A 20137-nucleotide genomic window follows, 5' to 3' on the forward strand; every position below is an offset into this window, starting at 1 on the left:
ACTCACGGATGGGTTTTAGCGCGCACGGACTTGACTGTAACGGACATGACGAAACTATAACATAACAAATATACCATCTAAATCCGGTAAATAAAAGCTCTATTTTAATATTGTCGCTGTGTAGCTGAATACTAGCTAAACAACGTAATAGTCAATGCCCAAAATGAACGTATTTAATAGCAGTTGCCAGCAAGGTTGTCTAATATTTTTAAAATATCTGACTTAGACCAAATAGGCCAATCAAATTAGCTCCAAAAATAGCGTTTTGAGGAATTAATTCCCAGCAAGCTGGAAATCGTTTTAATACATTCATTTGGTCCTTAATGCGTGTCATTCTAATTTGCTGCATCCCAATAGGTGTGTATACATTTTGGAAGCGTTAGGAGATAAATTTTACCTTGGATTGCCGAACCACTCGATGTAGAAGGAATCCATCATCAATTACAATGGCACTACCTGCAAGGTTTGGTGGATCTACAGACACTGGTAAAAAGGGGTTTTCGGATTAAGAGGAAAGGGGACGGCCACTTCTCCATACAGACGTAGTCCCCATTTTCCTCTGGATATTTATATTATGGAAAATATTTTTACATAATTTGATGTATTTTAGTCATAGCTATGCCCAACCGTTTGATTTTTTTTCGATTTTTACTTTATTATAAGAGTTAGGAGCTTGTAAAAATTTGGTTTTTTGCTCTAAAATGTGGAATACGGTTGTATGGAAAACGGGTTTCGAGGCGGTCGTCCCCTTTCGTCTTAACATGATTATAACGAAAAAAAATTTTTCAATGTAGCGACCCTTTTTTCACAACCTGACTACGAATTCATATTAATATTATTAATGTACCTTTCGGATCCTAAGATATCAATTTTTATTATGATTAGAACAAATTTTCCATCGGACGCACCGATTTCGATCTACAAGCAGGATTATCTCTCTCAACAAACTCGGATTACACCCATTTAGGACAAAATGAAGGTATTAAAACGCTTTCCAGGTTGCTGGGAATTAATTCTTCAAAAAGATCATCATTCTCAAAGTGTGCTCCGCGGCTCCCTAGGGCTCCGCAAAGCCTCTGTAGGGGCTCCGATTGGCCAGACTCTAAAAACTCACATTATCACCTTTTCCTTTTAAAAGGAAAAAAATATGTTTCACGTTGAGTGCCGTGACTATACCAGAATAATCATTATAATATAGCGGCCGCTTAAACCCGCCCCTTGTAGGGTATGTTGTTAAAGCTACTTGTTTTTCTCCGTAGGGTTGCCTTGAGAACATCGGAGCGGCCACCTGTTAGAGGACAGCCACTGCATGATTTTGTCTGCGCGATTCTCGGCAGGGTTATACAAGGTCAGTGTCTAGTCCCTACGTCACTAAACTAGATTTATATACCACTTTTAAATTCATTATAGGTACGTTTCGAATTTTAAAAGCTTAGCATGCTGCGTGTTAATACATAAATACTAATACTCAAATATTATTTATCTGTTAATTTGCAGTGCTTTATTTTGTGTCATATTTAGACTTTATTACCTAACTTTAGTTCACCTGTCATGTAAATTAGGTTAAAAATTAGTGTAGAAGTCAGTCATGGCAAATGTATAGTCGTCCGTAGATAACGCATTGTGTATACATATAGTGTGTGTACACACATATAGTTTAAATCATTTACTAGGTATCGAAAAAAAATGCCTGCAATTTAATATTAATTTCTACTATAAAAACCGGCCAAGAGCATGTCAAGCCACGCTCAGTGTAGGGTTCCGTAGTTGCCCTTCTTCCGTCACAAAAGGCTAAACTGGAGCTATGTATCTTAGAAGATTGTTACCAAAGGAATGAAATGGTGACTTTCACCCGAGTTAACCATAACCACTTTACTTTTCATATCGAATACGAGGAAACCAAAAAGACAAGGCAAAAATAGACGTGACATGATGTTTTCCTTAGGACTTACGTTCAATCGGAGACTTTGCATGTCTGGTCATAATAACCCATAGCGAAAACTTTAAATTAGTTAATCTTGTAAATAATGTCCTATAATATTTATTTATTTATTAAAATACAATATTTAAGAAAACAACACATATTTTAGGAAACTGCAGTAATTTTAAAATGATTGTTTAATTAGTATGAAAATCAGCGACTTTGCCTCTTAGTTTTTACTTTTTTCTTCTAATACCTACTGCCAAAAATAATCAACGGCATTACTCATACAGCCAATGAATCTGTTTTAGATAAATTAAATATTAAATAAAAATTTAATGAGTAAAATAATCAATTTTTATCTTACATTTTACTTCAGGTATTTACATGAATAATGCCAAATAACTAAAAACCCATTTAATGTCGCAATAAACGTTTAATTGTGGCTGATATGTACGTCTTTTTACTATGAAGGGATAACTCAAAAACGGCTAAACTGATCATATTCGCTATAGTTTTCATTTACCAGGTTATAGGTTTCATTTACTTTCGTAAGCTCTATTTCCACGATTTTTTTCTTATTTTTTTGGACACTTGGTTCTAGAGATGGGCGCCGACCCCTTAAATCGCGGCGGCGGCACGGCCCTATTTTGATGACCTTGGGTTTTTGATGGTTCCTTAAAATCTTATTGCATTTTTGTTTATGATATAGGAGGCAAACGAGCAAACGTATCACCTAATGATAGTAATGGTAAGCGAATAGCGTCGCGCGTAAGTGCGTTGCCGGCATTTAATATGGGAATACACTCTTTTCTTGAAGGTTTGAAGGGCACCGCAGGCGATCATTCCACAGTTTAGCTGTGCTGGGCGGGAAGTTTCTGGAGAAACGCACAAGCACTGCTAACCATCTAAGTGGTGAAGATGGAAATGTTGTGGCGAAGGGCGATGGCGGAAAAAAACGGTTTATACATGCCATAGAAAATTTCATATTATTTATTCAGTATAACAATAAACATTATGTTTGAATTTCTATTATAATTTACTTAACCTAATTAAAAAACTACATTAAATAGTTAAAATTAAATATTATATACATACATTTCATTTTCAACTTATTCATTATCAACATATTATTACAATTACAAGTGTGAATACAATTAATATTAGCCTTAGCTGCATGAAGTGCGCGGGTCATTTTTCCAGGCATTATGCCATCAATGATGTCATCCGCAGGGCTTTGGTGTCGGCCAATATTCCTTGCGTTTTGGAGCCTCCAGGGTTGTGCCGCACGGATGGCAAGAGGCCTGATGGTCTGACATTGGTTCCATGGCAGAGGGGACGATGCCTCTTGTGGGATGCAACGTGCGTGAGTACATTTGCGCCGTCCCACTTGAGTCTCACCGTCAGGTCTGCTGGTACTGCCGCGGAGTATGCCGCCAAAATGAAGCATGCCAAGTACTCTGCCCTGGAACCAACGTACGACTTTGTGCCGGTTGCAGTCGAGACTGCGGGACCTTGGGCTGTGGAGGCTAGGGACTTTGTGAGGGATTTGGGTCGGTGACTGAGGGACAGGGGGTGCGACCCTCGGTCCGGATTGTACCTGGTCCAACAGATCTCGATGGACATACAGCGCGGTAACGCTGCCAGCGTAATGGGGACATTTGAGCCAGGTGCGATTCGAGACAGTTATTTCATTTAAACAAAAAAAAAAATGACGAAGCCTGTTGCGGATATCATCATTGGTATTTTTGGGACGAAGCATGTTGCTGATTTGCATTTGTGGCCACCTGACGAAGCCTGCGTTGCGGTTTTTTTTTACATGTAACTATATTATTCAAAAAAAAAACAATTGAAATATAAAAAAAAATATATATAAGAATGTCATATATGTCTATCTAACTACTAATATCTTGTATCGTCATCAAATAAATATTCCTCTACTGAATAGAAGCATTTCTTTAGTAGAAAAGCTTTTAATTTCTTTTTGAACAAGTTGGCATCTGTGAGCGACTTCAAATCAATTGGCAATTTGTTAAATAGGACAATGGCCTGGTAACCTGCTGAGTGCTTAAATACCTTGAGATTTGATCTGACAGTCAGTGGCAAGTCCTTTCTTCTTGAAGCTAGACGAGTTTCCCGTTGCTCTATGTTTTCAATCTCGTTCAAGGACTTTACCAAATCACATAGCACTATAAAAATGTACAGGCAGGGTACAGTCAGAATTCCAAACTCAGAGAAGTAATTCTTACAGGACGTTAGCTGCGATATTCGTGCTATTACTCTAATAGCCCTTTTCTGGGCCACAAAAGCCGAATGACAATTGTATTGGTAGCTGTTGCCCCAGAACTTAACACTATATCTTAATCTCGATTCGACTAACGCATAGTAAACCATAATGAGTTGGGTCAATTTTATTTCGTCTCTTAGGCTTCTGAGTGCGTAGCAGGCTGAACTTATTGAACCTACCACTGCAGATAGCTCATATTTCCAATTTAAGTTAAGAGTCTATAAATACGCCAAGAAATTTCACAGACTGCACTTGCTGGATGTTGGATCCTAAGTTGGATGTTAAGTGCAGCCTATCTTTACTATTAGCGGTTGTTGTAAACAGCAGGGCATTTGTTTTAGTGCTCTTTAATTTTAATTTATTGGTACTGAACCAGGTATGAAAAAGTTCCAATGCCTTATTTACTCTATCGTTGAGTTCTGTGACGTTATCAGCAGATATTACCGCATTGGTGTCATCAGCAAAAATCACTAACTGGCTATTTGAGAGTTGACTGTTCATGTAGTCAATTAAATCGTTGGTGAAAAGGATGAAAAAGATTGGACCCAAGATGGAGCCCTGCGGTACACCCCTTGTAAGTCTTGTCATTTTGGGTCTATGAGTCGTTTCTTTGTTATCAAGAGTCCATTTTATTTCAACAAATTGATTCCTGTTCTGAAGGTAAGATCGCAACAAAGCTAATACGTTGCTTCTGACACCATAGAATTCCAGTTTATCCAGTAGGATGTTATGGTCCACTAAGTCAAATGCAGAGCTCAGGTCCAGAAACAAGCCCGCAACCTTTTTTTTAGTATTCAATTAATGAACTATGTCCCCAATCAGAGTGCCAATCGCTTCCTTAGTACCCTGCTTTTTTAATAAGCAAACTGCCTTGCAGATAGTATTTTGTTTAGGTATGGGTGTTTAGTTAACCTATCCTTCATAATTCTTTCCAGTAATTTGGATAGTGTTGGCAGTATAGAAATTGGCCTGTAATTTTTAGGATCCGATTTGAAACCTTTTTTATGGACCGGTATTACCTTTGCCACTTTAAACTGATCTGGGAAGGTACCAGTGTCTAGACATTGATTAAAAAAATGGGCTAGTGGTTCAGCAAATATATCAATATTATCTTTAAAAATGGCAATAGGTAATTCATCATATCCGCAAGAAGTTTTAGGCTTAAGCTGTTTAACGATAAAATTGATTTCTGCCGGATAAACCCTGTCAAATGGCATGTCTCTATCTATAGACACATAGCATGATATGAAGCATCCGTTGTATCACTTTTTTGTGTAAATTGTTCTACAAAAATAGCACATACACTCTCAGGGTTATTTATCATTTTTACTTTTCCGTTTTCCGATTCTGTTTTTAAAATTAGGTTCTCTTTCGAACTTTCTGCAGCCTTGTTTCTGGATTTCTGCACTACTTTCCAAATTTCCTTACAAAAGTCTTTTGATTTTTCTATTTGTGACTGTACTGCCAATCTTTTTGCATTCCGAATAACCCGGTTATAAATATTAACATATCTCTTCTTATACTTTTCTATTGAGTCTGAGTTGGCTCTTTTTGTGAGTTACAAGTATACGTTTCATGGCACTTGATACCTTGATACCCTTCGTTAACCAATTTATACAACAGTTACTTAATGGTACTTTAATTTCCTTTTTTTTAAAGCATTCTCTAAATATATGGTTAAATTTATCAATAAAATAATTTACTCCCTTATTTAACCAATCTTCAGCTTCGAGTTTCTGTCGGAATTGCAGTTTAGTATTACGACTAGATTTTCTTACTGTCTTCCAAAGGTGTTTTTTCCAGTCTCATGTTTGATATCTTTGACAGTAGTAAAAGTGCTTAGAATGGCTGCGTGTCCGTCGGCCAGACCATTATGATCCACTAATGGTGTGGGCACTCGTTGAGCTGGTAAATTGGTCAAGATGTTGTCCAAACATGAATTAGCCTCATTACGTGTAAATGTAACAGTCGATATTAAATGTCTAAAGTTATATGAGGCTAACAAGGATAGAAAGTCAGCAGTTTTTTTGTCTTCTTTCAGCAGGTTGATATTAAAGTCTCCACAAATGACACAATCCTTGTTAAAAAAGTCCAAGATCTGTTCAAGTCGGCTCATGAAACAATCATAATTTGCATCAATTGGATTACGGTAACAACATATTATATTGACATTTGTGTCGCAATCCCTGATGCCACACACCTCGAAACACTCATCTTTGTACATTTTTTTGCATATAGCAAGTTCTTCGCACCTCCTAGTTTTGCGCCCCAAGATTAGTGAACCTCCTCGCTTTTTCTTTGTAGTAAAAGCGAGGAGGAGTTTTTCTTTCTAATAGTATTAAAAGTTACCAGATTAAGCTAAGCTGAAAAGCGAGGCTGTGTTAGCGTTAAGGAAATGCTCACTTATACATACATAGTGCTGGTCATCCGGTAAAGAGTACAGGTATAATTCTAACTCATCTTTCTTATAAGTTACACCACATAGGTTCTGGTAATAGACTCTTAAGTAGTCAGAAGCATCAGAATTTTTATCTACGGTGTTGCGTCTACGGGAAGTCTGAGATCTAAAAAATGAGCGAAAAATTGATCTGAAAAATTGGAGACATGGAGAATTACTAATATTAGATATGTCTTTAAATTGGACACATCCTCAGACAGTGAACTAACTGGAGACGCACCACCCTTAAGATCATTAAAGCCGATTATATAATTTTCTAGATCTTTGAAAATATTTAATAATGCCTTATTATTAATATGGCCAGATCGTTTCCAGAAGTATTTAGTTGAATACGAGTACTCTAGGTTTTTATTCGAATCTAACAAATATGCATATTCATGCGTCATTATACATATAATAGATTATTGAAATATTCAATACGTTTATTCAACAAGTAGCAATAGTCTTTTAGCAGATAAGTCGGAGCACTTATTATTACATTGGTATGTTGTACTAGCAAAAGTTTATCTCTAATCACAGTTACTATTTTATGATAGTTCTGTGTCGTGTGAAAGTCTTCGTTTCCTATCAGAACAAAGCAGATTGAAAATGCAAAGCCAGGCCACATCTCTACGCAGCGCGAAGGAGTCAATCCGATCTGAAATACGAGTCGCTAATAAAATTCGAGTCGCTCTTCATTGGATGCAGGCCAGAGGGAGAAGCTGGTACTGGGGTACCCCTGTCCACAGATGAGAACAGTATTCTGTATGTGGGCGAACTTGCTCTTATATATACTATAAAGCCGTAGAAGGTGGCACGGTGTGAAATACTCTGTCGATATGTTGAGCACACCGAGTTTTTTTAACGCTATATTGACTTCACTTGACTTGACGGAACTGGACTTCACTCGAGATGTCGACGCCAAGGATTCCAATACTTGCTGTGGGAGTCAGGAGAGTGCTCTCAAAATGAGGTGACACCAGAAACAAATTTATGAATTGAAATATTAATAAATGCGCCGTTTGTCGAATTGTGTCCATATCTCTATCGTAACTAGATATTATAGTGAAGTCTGATGCGCTTCGATAACGACCCGCAACTCCCGATAGTTGGCGCTGGAGTGCACGGCGTCACGCCGGGCTTTGAGAAGGCGGCGTTGGTCGTCGGCGCGGCGCCTATAGCTACTTGGTTCAAAAGTTAGAGGGGGCGGGACACATTTTTTTTCTTTCGTAGCGATTATATTTACTTTATCAAAAAATGTTTGTTGAAGTCCCCTATTCGTTTTGAAAGACCTATCCAGCAATACCCCACGCTGTAGGGTTGAAGCGAAAAAAAATTACACCCCCACGTGTAGGGGAGGTACCCTAAAAATATATTTTATTTTATTTTAATATATGACTTTGTCGGATTTATTGATTAATGCCATGCCAAATTGCAGCTTTCTAGGACTAACGATCACGGAGCAAAGCCTCGGACAGACAGACGGACATGGCGAAACTATAAGGGTTCCTAGTTGTCCACGGAACCCTAAAAATGTCTATATTATAAAAACGTTACATACTTTGCCTGATTTGACTGTTTTTGTATTTTAATTTTAAGTACGTTCGACTAGAAACGGTTAGAAATAATTTGTGAGTATGATATTATGAAGGGAGTTCGTACTCGTACACCACATCTAGTCTAGTATACAGCTCCACCCCGAAACTTTTCCGGTTCGAACTTACAGTTGTATTTACATCAACTACGTTCCTCACAAAATTTATAAACATTGGTTGAAGATTAATCAAGATATTGTCTAACAACCAAGAAACGTACTAAACATGAAAAGTGCAACCCTATTTGACCCTAAGACCTAACTCGGCTCGGTCTATTACAAATAGGTAGGTACGTATTTTCCAGAAGCTACGAGTCTATTCGAACGAAAGTGGATATGTTTATGTTTGGAGACTGCGCTGCGTCGTCTTTTCAGTGTTTCAAGTCAATGCCCACCTGACATTGAACGTTGATTCTTAATCTAGACTGACGCCGTTCTATTCATATTCATATTCTTTTATTCAGTACTAGCTTTTGCCCGCGACTTCGTCTACGTGGAATCAGTAACAGCAGCTGGAGTAAGTTTAGCGCCTGGATAAAGTGTAATAGCAATCTTTCAATTTGAGCATAAGATTAATTGTTTGACAACAATTATCAGGCATTAAATTAAATATCTCAGTTTCACCCCCCTTTTCACTCTCTTTAGGGATGATTTCCGACATAAAAACTATCCTATGTCCTTCCCCGGGACTCAAACTATCTCTATGCCAATTTTCAACTAAATCGGTTCCTTCAGCAGTTTAAGCGTGAAGAGGTAACACACAGACAGACAGACTTTCGCATTTATAGTATTAGTATGGATAGTATGAATTGATTAAATGATTATATATTGTCAATATAAAATAAAACAGCAGTAATATGCTAGTATGTTCAGATAGTCATATAAATCATACAAAAAAACATAAAAAATCATATAAATTAATTTAGGTCAATAAAGGTACTTATTTACAATTAAAAATTCAAAAATTATAATTGAAAAAAAAAAACTGCACTAAGGAACACAACACACAATTATACATATTAACGTTATTTTTAACTTCATTCAGATAGAAATTCAGAGACGGAATAGCCCTTGTAACAGGAGTGATTTTAGTTTTAGTTCTACGTTATACCCTTAAAAAAAAAAACACTCAGCTATACCAATGTCAAATACTTTGTATTTATATTTTATAGACTACTAAAGGGGCTCACTGACTATCAGTCCGCCGGACGATATCGGCCTGTCAGTTGTTCGGAACTGTCAAATTTTTGTTCTAACTGACAGGCTGATATCGTCCGGCGGACTGATAGTCAGTGGGCCCCTTTAGCGCCACTTGCACCATCCCACTACCCTGGAGTTAAGCGGTTAAACCGTTAACCCAGTTTCAATTGTACTGGTAACCATGGTCGGTTAACCCCGGGTTAGTAATGGTGCAAGTGGACCTAAGTGAAAATATTATGGAAATTGTAAAGACATTTTAATTGTAATCAATGTCGCGTAGTCCTCTGGTATGATAACTAGGCGAACCGACAAAACTATTATGTAAATCGTCCATTTGTTACATAGCCGTTATGTAATGAAATTGTAAGCGAAGCGATCGAGAGCGCCTGCCCGCGCCGCTGCCGAGCCGCCGGGTCGCAGGTTACGTTAGGCTCAACTACAGCCTACGCCTCGCCTTCAGATGATTCATCTCAGCTCTGTTGCTGACAGCCGCACGTGAAACTCTTTCTTCGAAACTCTACTTGCTCATATATACAATCGAGCAATTGGAGCTTTGATATACACTTTGGAACAAACCTTTGTTTCAGCTACTCTTACAGTCGGTCGTCGGTCCATGAAATTATGAAAATGTTTACAATAATACCGCCTATCACACATCATCATCTTGACTTACGAATCCTAAGGTAATACGTTTAGAATATTCTCTTTTCTCGGCAATCTTCCAAGATACATGATTTTACGCGCAATCAGGCCCAAACGAGACTTTTTTGTTTTAATTTGCCAAGAAAAGTGTTAAAAAAACAACATCTCGTAGGTTCTTATTATTAGCCGGTATTATACTACAGGTGTATATTTTGAAGATTTATGCTATTTATTTTATCAAATGTCACCTTCGTAGTTAAGCAAATAAGCATGCACACCTTAAAGTTAAAAAGACGAGAACGCCGTTATTAATATTTTAATTAGGTATCCTAAGTACCTATATATTGTATCTATTTTCAAAATTGCCTCGTTTAATAGTAGTGTTTTAGAAAGTTAAATAAAATCAATCAAGTTGCGTAGTAATATCAGTTTTAAATGTGGAATCTGCGTGCAACTGCGCAGTAACAGGCGGGCGAGCTGCGTCGGGATTGGCCGATCCGCGCTCCCGCGGGCCCGGCGAGGCTCGCTACTCAGTTACTCACTCAGTTCCAGTTTATGGGTTACCAAGACCGGTTGAGAGCTCTTGGTCCCTTTTAACTGGCTCATAATACCAATTGTCATTCACTACTTACTTAGGTACATAAGAGGATTAAGAGGTGATCTGCTATCGGACCAACATAAACTCTAACAAAATAGCAATGATATCCTCCCATAATCTCTCTGATTAGGTTTGTAATAGGAGTTTATATTTAAATGCAGAATTATTGGCATTGATCGTGATTTTTAGGGTTCCGTACCCAAAGGGTGAAAACGGGACTCATTACTAAGACTCCGCTGTCCGTCCGTCCGTCTGTCACCAGGCTGTATCTCATGAGCCGTGATAGCTAGACAGTTGAAATGTTCACAGATGATGTATTTCTGTTGCCGCTATAACAACAAATTGTAAAAACAGAATACAATAAATATTTAAGTGGGGCTCCCATACAACAAACGTGATTTTTTTGCCGTTTTTCGCGTAATGGTACGGAACCCTTCGTGCGCAAGTCCGACTCTCACTTGGCCGGTTTTTAGAGTTCCGTAGTCAACTAGGAACCCTTATAGTTTCGCCATGTCCGTCCGTCTGTCTGTACGTCCGAGGCTTTGCTCCGTAATCGTGTGTGCTAGAAAGCTGAAATTTGTCATGGATATATAAATCAACCAATCCGAAATAGTCGTAAAATAAAATAAATAAATGTGTTTTTTTAGGGTACCTCCCATAAATTTTTTTTTTTTGCTTTAACTCAACAGTGTGGGATATCGTTGGATAGGTCTTTCAAAATAAATAGGGGCTCCAACAACTATTATTTGATTGTGATTATTTTCGGAAATAATCGCTCCGAAAGAAAAAAAAGTTGTGTCCCCCCCCCCCCCCCTTTAACTTCTGAACCATGGGTCCAACAATTAAAAGTGCGGCTAAGGTAGAGGCTTTTGCTTGTTACAATACAGAATATCCAAAAATATCCCATGTTTGTGGCAGTCTATTATCACGGACAGGTAACTCGGAACCCTACACTGAGCATGGCCCGACATGCTCTTGGCCGGTTTTTTTTAGATACATTTTGATTATGTCGATGACGAACTTGAATGATAACTACGTTCAGAAGACTGATGTCCAAGTGATTAGAGACCAGCGATTTTGATGTTTGGTTTAACCAAAGAGGATATAATAAGATAGAGCGGTACTGTCATAGTAAATTTTGTAACCACTGAAAATTCACTGCCATCTATCGACATACTTTAAAACTAAAAATGAAGATTTATAAAAATACGTTAAAATGTGTTTAAATATAGATAAATGATTTTTTTATTTGCATTAATTATTTTTATATGATTTTGACCCATGTTCTTTCACTGATATGCGTTAGAATTATAAATAACAAACGAAACCGTCAACGCCCTCTATACGAGAGTAGGCCAAAACTAGTGGCACCATCTGATCGAGAATCAAATTTTCGTGATTTTCGAGGCACGTTTTTTCCTTAGACTGTATCCATCTATTACGGAGTTATATCTATCTTTGGTTTAACCATCAAGCATTTCCTTCTCTAGTCTCGCCTCGCGCTAGCAAAACTGGACCTTTAAAAGTAATACTTTGAAAGGTCAAACTGTGATAATGCAGGTCTATACCAAGTGCATTTAAATCTATGCCTGTTTAGGTAGGCGGAAGCTTTTAAAGGCAACAGACAGTTACTTTTGCACTTGAATATTAAATAGCCGAATGTTTATCTTTATACGATCATCTACTAATTATATAATCTACTTATCATAACGATTCTAACAAGCCAATCAGTTTGAATGAGTCCCCATGATCAATGATCATCTTCGGTCATATTATATTAAAAGGCATTGTCACCGAAGTTGCGTAGGTATAGGTATATTAAAATGCAACACAGTCATACTTCTTGCTTACAACATTTGATCTAAACAGACCATAAACAAACTAAAGAAACATTGTGAGCTATATGAAATCTTGTAAAATCATATTTAAAGATATGATGTAATTTCAGACTTCACTTACTCACCATCATATACGAAGGTTCTGGAGTGGCGTCCGCGTACCGGAAGACGAACTGCCGGTAGGCCTCCAACGAGATGGAGCGACGACCTGGTGAAGGTCGCGGGAATTTGGTGGATGCGAGCGGCATAACATTTATACAATATTATATTAATTAATTGCATTTATTTCATACATTCTAACTGTCAAAAATACATATTCTTTAAAAACATACATATTCATGCGATATGTTTTTGATTTGAAGAATTATAGGTAGATCAAAAAAATCTTGATAATTATAAAATAATTCTTGCGACAGCCACCTAGTCTAACTTTAAACGCCGCGATGGAAGTTACATTTCTTACTGTGTCAGGCAGGCGGTTGTAAGGCCTGTCTGTGTTGGAGGGTCCTAAAATGTACACGGACCGCTCTGACTTGGCAAGTCTGTGTGCTTCGGTGACCAGCCTATTGTGGTGCCTATTACTGCATTCCGTTACTGTTTCCGTTATTTCAAGCGAGACTGTTTGACCGGAACCACTGGTGCAGTTGTTCCATTACAAGGTTAAGTGCCTCTTCCAACCCCCGTTCAGTGGTCGACCTGACGACTGCCGTGACGTCATCGGCATACATTAGTATGTCTGCCTTTTATTGTCTTTGGCAGGTCGTTCAGCAAAATGCGAAAAAGCGTGTTGGAGAGGCACGGTCCTTGAGGCACGCCCATCAGGTTTTGCAGTTCGGAGGACACAACCTCACATCCCCGATGACCTGCCGGTCGTAAACGACAGTACAAGTTTGGAGGCCGCGCCTCGGATACCGTAGTGAGCCAATTTGTCTGCAACTAGTGCGTGGTCCGCTGTGATATTTGTTGCTTTCAAAAAATATCGCAGAGCGTCTCGCGCTTCAAGATATATCGGGGGTGCCAAACCGACATGCATATATGTATCTACTTCTTTCTTCGTCAGTTGCAAAAATACAATTTTGATAAGACGGGCAACTATAAGATTGTGTAACAACTAACAACGTAAATACTTGTTGCACTAGATGTTGCAATACACAGTATATTTACCTACAAATACCAATATGTTATGTCCTGGCAAGACGCGGTTATTCGTACTAACCTAGGTAGGTCCTGACTATCCTATATAATCACTTTACAGTCTTAATGGGGTTGGCCGGTCGAAATATTTAGCAGATGGCGCCAGCATAGCTTGCCCGGTCAATCCCTAGAATTGTGTCAATTTTTTTTAATGCCCTGGATGCCAGCCCTTTAAGCCAAATCTCACAGAAAAAGGGGCAAGCTATGATGGCGCCATCTCTGCAAACCTTTGACAGTTGCCAACTCCATTGACTGCCATGTCAGTTATATAGTTCGGTACAATGTAACGACATGCAACAAGTTCAAGAACCACATATATGGACAAGACTAAGATTTTTGAAAATTACTAAATTACTGTTTAGCGAATAAATCAAAATTGCTTTTATATCACAAATTCGCCAGCTCGGTTTTCCAAAGTACTGTATACTTACCTTATAATGCTGTTTTCCTACATTATGTATATTTATGAATCTTATGATCAATTCAGCAATCGTTACTTTGTTGAGAAAATTACCAATTGTGTACGGTTTTAGAAAAAACGCTTGTTGAAGGGATTTCCCGTATGACGGAATTGGCCGCATTGACCTTATATGGAAAGTGAGCCGTAACAGTTCACCTTGACTTGATAATATAGGTATGTAAATGCTACAAACAAAATTAAATTCTGAAGTATCGTGGAAACTAATTAACTCAAGTTTCATTGTGTAAGGCTTCGATGTATAGAATTTTGGGCGACGCATGAAATGACATAATACTTATTACCCTAGTTGATTTCGTAACGACATGCCGCTGTGCGCTTGTACCTTGAACTATGCGTTACATAACGAAACGCAACAACTCCTTAGCAAATTATGTAACGTTGTTTTATGCGAGCCGGGCAAATGTCATAGACCAATAGGGCCTACCTACAGAACACATCATATTTCTAAGTTTCACGACTTCTCTTTCCGCACAGACTACACCTAATTTTTGAGTTTAAGCGTATGACGGGGTACGAGAGGCGGGGGTGACTCGCTCTTGACGACTCTATTGTGATTACAATGGACCGCTTTCTAATCAAGGACAACGTGTCTCCTTCATTTATTCATTGAAGGGATCGAATATCGGTATACCTAACTACCACTTCACTTTCTGCCGTTTCTTCTGTCCCTTTTCGCGTAACATGTTTCGCGTAACAGCTTTCAATGTGATGGCTCCTGATATTTTAATCTCCTATACCGACATTTATGAATGCGCTGCGAATTTCGTTTTAATTTTGTTAATTTGCGCAAATTCTCACCAATTTTTTTTAATCAACAGAGAATTGTCAAGCATTGGCACGCCGTCGTACAGTTGCACAACGCTTGTCTCGTGGCCTTCGCGTCTCACTTACCATCACTCCTGATAGCTTCACCGCGCCCGACGTGCCGACGCGCTTGCCAATGACCCCCCAGGTGAACTTCACACCTTACTGTCACTCACTTCCATATCAGCCAAACTGCACTTATAACACAGTCGTTAAGACTATCGAGCGTATCCGGACGGATGCTCAATTGCTGGTGCGATGTTATTTTTTTGATCGGCTGTAATGCATCTTGTACGAGGCATACGCTCGCGACTCTTTCCGACAATTAGTCGTTATTCATTTTGCTATTTATATTTTATTTTAGGATAATTAGTACGTATATTTCAGTATTAACGCTCGCGGTTTGACCTCTTAAATGCATACTAAGCAGCACCGCTTTTGCATTCCTTGCATTGAGTATGACAGTGCAGCACGCAGCGCACCACGACGCCTACGCGTGTATAACATACCTGACTGTAATTGTGTTATTACATTGATAACTAAAAGTTACAACAGCTTGCATCCTTTTAGCCTAACACTAAAGTGTTTGTATTGGGTCTCTATTGTTTCCCAAAGAGTGTTAAGTCATAATGTATTGTTTGTCCGAATTTTCGTTAGTCATAATTTGTTTGGTTCAGAAACGCGTAACTTTTCAGGATTACAATAAAACAAACCTAACCTAACCTATCTATAGGATAACCTTACAAAAATTCTGAAAAGTTAACGGTTTCAATTTTAGGACTAATGATAATATGACAAACAAAACAAACCATTATGACTTAAAACATTATGGGAGGAAACAAAGGGACCCCGTTTGTATTGTGTTGTGTTTTTTGCATTGTTTCGACTCCTGTTTGCTTGGCGATAATGAACTATTCTAAGTTAATATTTATACCTAATAATCAATTATCAATAATAACAAAGAGACAGAAGAGAGCGACCGATGTAACTTAACTCTTAATTTACGTTCTTTATGCGAATTGTTCAAATTAAACCAAAATTACTATACACAACGATGCCACCGATGCTGTACAAATGCATATCCGATAATTGTTGCGAATTAACTATCTGTTTCTGCACATATGCATTATTGAAAATATCTATTTTTGAATATTGAGTGTTTCATTGTGAATTTATGATTAAGTTGCGCCTTCTTTTCTTTTTATTTTGTTTACAATTTAAAATCAACGATATAAGTAACGACACAAATCCAATTATAATTAACTAATAAAATATTTTCTAAAAAGATAATTGCATTTCAAGGAATAATATTTCCCGTGCCTATATATAGGTATATCTATACCTATGTATGTTGCACTAAACTCATGTTGCAGTTTTCGCTCGCCTAGGGAAAACTTGTCAGCACGCACTTATCAAAGCAATCTGCTGCATAAGTTGCGTGCACCGTATGTGTACTATTATTACAAAATATGATGAAGCGTTAAAACGCGTCACTCACTGCACACTAATGACTTGATATCATTCGGGTGCAATGCATAACTTATGTCACCGTATGAGTTAATAATTATTATATAAATTTCAGCAAACATTGCTTAAACCTTATCAAGGCAGTAGCGATTAGCGAACACATGTGACACTTCAAACATATTGTGCTTATATATTCCAAAATTAACCACAATTGACGATTTGATCAACGCCATTCAGCTGTCTACTAAGAATAGCATAATAAAATTTAGCAAACGTTTTAACGGTGGCCGGCAGGTGCAACTGACCCTAAACTGATTCGATTTTACTGTCAGGGTGAGGGTAAACCAATTCTCGTCGTTGATTGGTCACTTGTTTCGTTGATAAGAATGTGAAGGAGAATGTAAGCACGGGCAGGGTGACAGTGTAGTTTGTGTGCAGGCGCGCGTGCTGCACGCTTGCGAGCTGATCCGGCGGCAGCGGTACCTGGAGGCGGCGGCGCACCTCGCGCGCGCCGCTACCTATGAGGACTTTGACGTCGCCAGGAAAGTGCTCGTGCAGGTAACTATGCATCTTCACCTTGGAATATTTGTACTTACTGATCGCCGCCGGTGGGACCTGCCTCGACCTAATAGTGGCTATGCCAACTAAAAATGAAGTCCAGTGACATGTGTTAAAATTTACACTAACATGTAAACGAACCGCACATTTGTGGGTATGTGGGGCTAGATGACAAATTTTCATTAATGGTATCAATCGACCAGGTTTATTTTTAGGATCAAATGCCCATTCCATTAAAGCAATACAAAAGTCAGAAATGATAGTCAAAGTCCGACAGGCGTACTTCACTCGCGAAACGCTCCAAACAAAAGGATATGTGAACGTGACGTCAAGTTTACTGAGAGTCCATTTTGAATGTAGGGACAAAATAAGAAAATTGCGTTTTTGTCGGTGAAATATTGCGTTTATGTATATAGTTGCTATACAACCTTTTTTTTATAAAATGTAAGAAATCGAATGGTACCCTTACTTTTTTCCTTTCTGGAAGTTGAAAAATTACTTACATTTTGAAACTTTCTCAAGTCCTGTATTTTTGTATGATTTCCATCATCATCATCATCATCATCATCATGTCAGCCGATAGACGTCCACTGCTGGACATAGGCCTCCCCCAAGGCTCGCCACTCCGACCGATCGTGTGCCGCTCGCAACCACCGAATTCCCGCGACCTTCACCAGGTCGTCTCTCCATCTCGTTGGATGATTTCCATATATTATTTTAATATCTACATGATTGTGATAAATTACTCATTTGCTATCTATGTTACTAGAATTTGTTATAAAATTCAACATGTGTCATAATACCTATTGTCAAAGATAGATATAACTCCGTAATAGATGGATACAGTGCTCAGCTCTGAGTCTAAGTAAAAAACGTGCCTCGAAAATCACGAAAATTTGATTCTCGATCAGATGGCGCCACTACCTTTGGCCTACTCTCGTATAGAGGGCGTTGACGGTTTCGTTTGTTATTTAACAATTTTAAAGCATATCAGTGAAAGAACATGGGTCAAAATCATAAAAATAATAAATGCAAATAAAAAAAACATTTATCCATATTTAAATATCGTATTTTTATAATCTTCATTTTTAGTTTTAAAGTGTGTCGATAGATGGCAGTGAATTTCCTGTGGTTACAAAATTTACTATGACAGTACCGCTCTATCCTATGATATCCTCTTTGCTATTGTACACAGGGTTGGGCAGATTAAGTGTCCTAGTTTTGTACTGCCATTTTACTTAATATAGCGGAGCTAAAAGACCTGTCCGCCCTCGGAATACCCTATACCACTGGCGTGAAGTGGCGCAGAATAGAGCAGTGGCGCTCTCTTGTGTCGGAGGCCAAGATCCTTTTTGGGTCACTGAGCCAGTGAAGTAGTAAGTAGTAGTAGTATTTGTTATTAATCGAGAATTTAAGCATATTTATGATTTTTAGACTTCAGCTTGATATCTATTGTTAGGGTTCCGTACCCAAAGGGTAAAAACGGGACCCTATTACTAAGACTCCACTGTCCGTCTGTCTGTCTGTCACCAGGCTGTATCTCATGAACAGTGATAGCTAGACGGTTGAAATTTTCACAGATGATGTATTTCTGTTGCCGCTATAACAACAAATACTATAAAGTACGGAACCCTCGGTGCGCGAGTCCGACTCGTACTTGGCCGGTTTTTTTAATATTGTTTTCAACATGGACGCGAAACGCCAACTCGTTGTAAATTTATACAAGCAAAAATTCCTACCGTGCGAGATATTTAAGAAGCTAAAACATTTGTATATTAATATAAGGTTCATATCTCGGACCATTAAGCGATTTAAAAAAACAGGATCTTCAAGAATCAGGCCCAAACCTGGTCGAAAACCATCTGTTCGTGTCAAAAATATAATTAAAAGCGTTCGTGAGCGTATTCGGCGAAATCCAGCCCAAAGTGCCAGTAAACTCGCTGAAGGTATGAAAATATCCCGACGATCAATGAGTCGTATAGTGGTCGTATATTACGACATGATCTTGGATTGAAGGCCTACAAAAAAACAAATGAAACATGGATTAACTGATGCCCAGAAAAAGCTAGAGTAAAAATATGGAGGAACTGCTAGCTTGGCAAGAGGGCGATGTAATTATTTTTTTCAAAGAAAAAATGTTTCAATTGCAAGATAGCCACAATCAACAAAATGATAGTGTTTCGTTTCATTGAGGGATATGCCAGTAGACAAATTAGCCGTAGGTACAGCGGTATCAAAGTGTGTCGACTGTCATGGTATGCGGTGCCATATCACCTAGGGGAGGGGCAAACTACCACTGCTGTTCTTTGATCGGGGAGTAAAAATTAACCAAGACTATTATATTTAGAACGTGTTGCAGGGTCATATGATAGAAAATATTCGAAATTTGTATGGGGATGACTATTATTGCTTTCAACAAGACAGTGCCCCGTCTCACAAAGGTAAACGTACACAAGACTGGTGTCAAACAAATTTGACAGATTTTATACCGTGGCAAGAATGGCCTGCATCTTCACCAGACCACAGAATAAATAATAGTACTACCGTACAGAAAGGAAACTTCCTACAAAACCGAAGTTTGACAGCGGTTCAGGGTCGAATAATGCTATCCCTTTCTAATATATGGCACTATCCCTTTCGGCTATTTAGGGTTGTCTAAATTCAAGTCATTATCTTATCAGATCTGTGGTCGTGCACGCAAAGGGACGTCAAGTTGTGACAACCCTAATAATTGCTCGGAGCAATGCTGAGCCCCGAACGGAGCCGAGTTTGCCCGAAGCGAGGAGTTTCGCACCCCTGACCAGACTTTTGGACTTTTCTATATGGGTGGGGATACATGCTCAGCAGGATTGGGCGCACACAGGGAATGAATTTAAATTCATTCAAGCATCCGTTGGTCAAGATATGGGATTATACACCAGATGAGGTAGTGCGTGCCGCGTGCAACTCATTCTATGGTAGAATGCGTAAATTTATATAGGACATTTAGTGCCAGTTGCACCATCCGCACTTGACAGACTGATCAACGTCACCCGGCGCGCCACGGCGGTTTACTATGAAACTTTCCATACAATAAAATTTATCAAACTCTTTAACGATGACCACCAGTTTGGTGC

The 20137-nt window shown here is 38.6% G+C and overlaps 1 protein-coding gene across 1 annotated transcript in view; it reads left to right on the top strand.

The window, feature by feature from the left end:
- LOC134754222 (uncharacterized) overlaps positions 1-20137 on the top strand; it is a 46757-nt gene that overhangs the window by 15887 nt on the left and 10733 nt on the right. The window contains exons 4-6 of the mRNA XM_063690393.1: positions 1260-1348; positions 15011-15144; positions 16902-17021. Coding sequence (XP_063546463.1) covers positions 1260-1348; positions 15011-15144; positions 16902-17021 — 343 coding nt within the window. The remainder of the gene's footprint in view (positions 1-1259; positions 1349-15010; positions 15145-16901; positions 17022-20137) is intronic.

Source organism: Cydia strobilella, chromosome Z (genome assembly GCF_947568885.1).
Source record: "Cydia strobilella chromosome Z, ilCydStro3.1, whole genome shotgun sequence".
Lineage (NCBI taxonomy): Eukaryota > Metazoa > Arthropoda > Insecta > Lepidoptera > Tortricidae > Cydia > Cydia strobilella.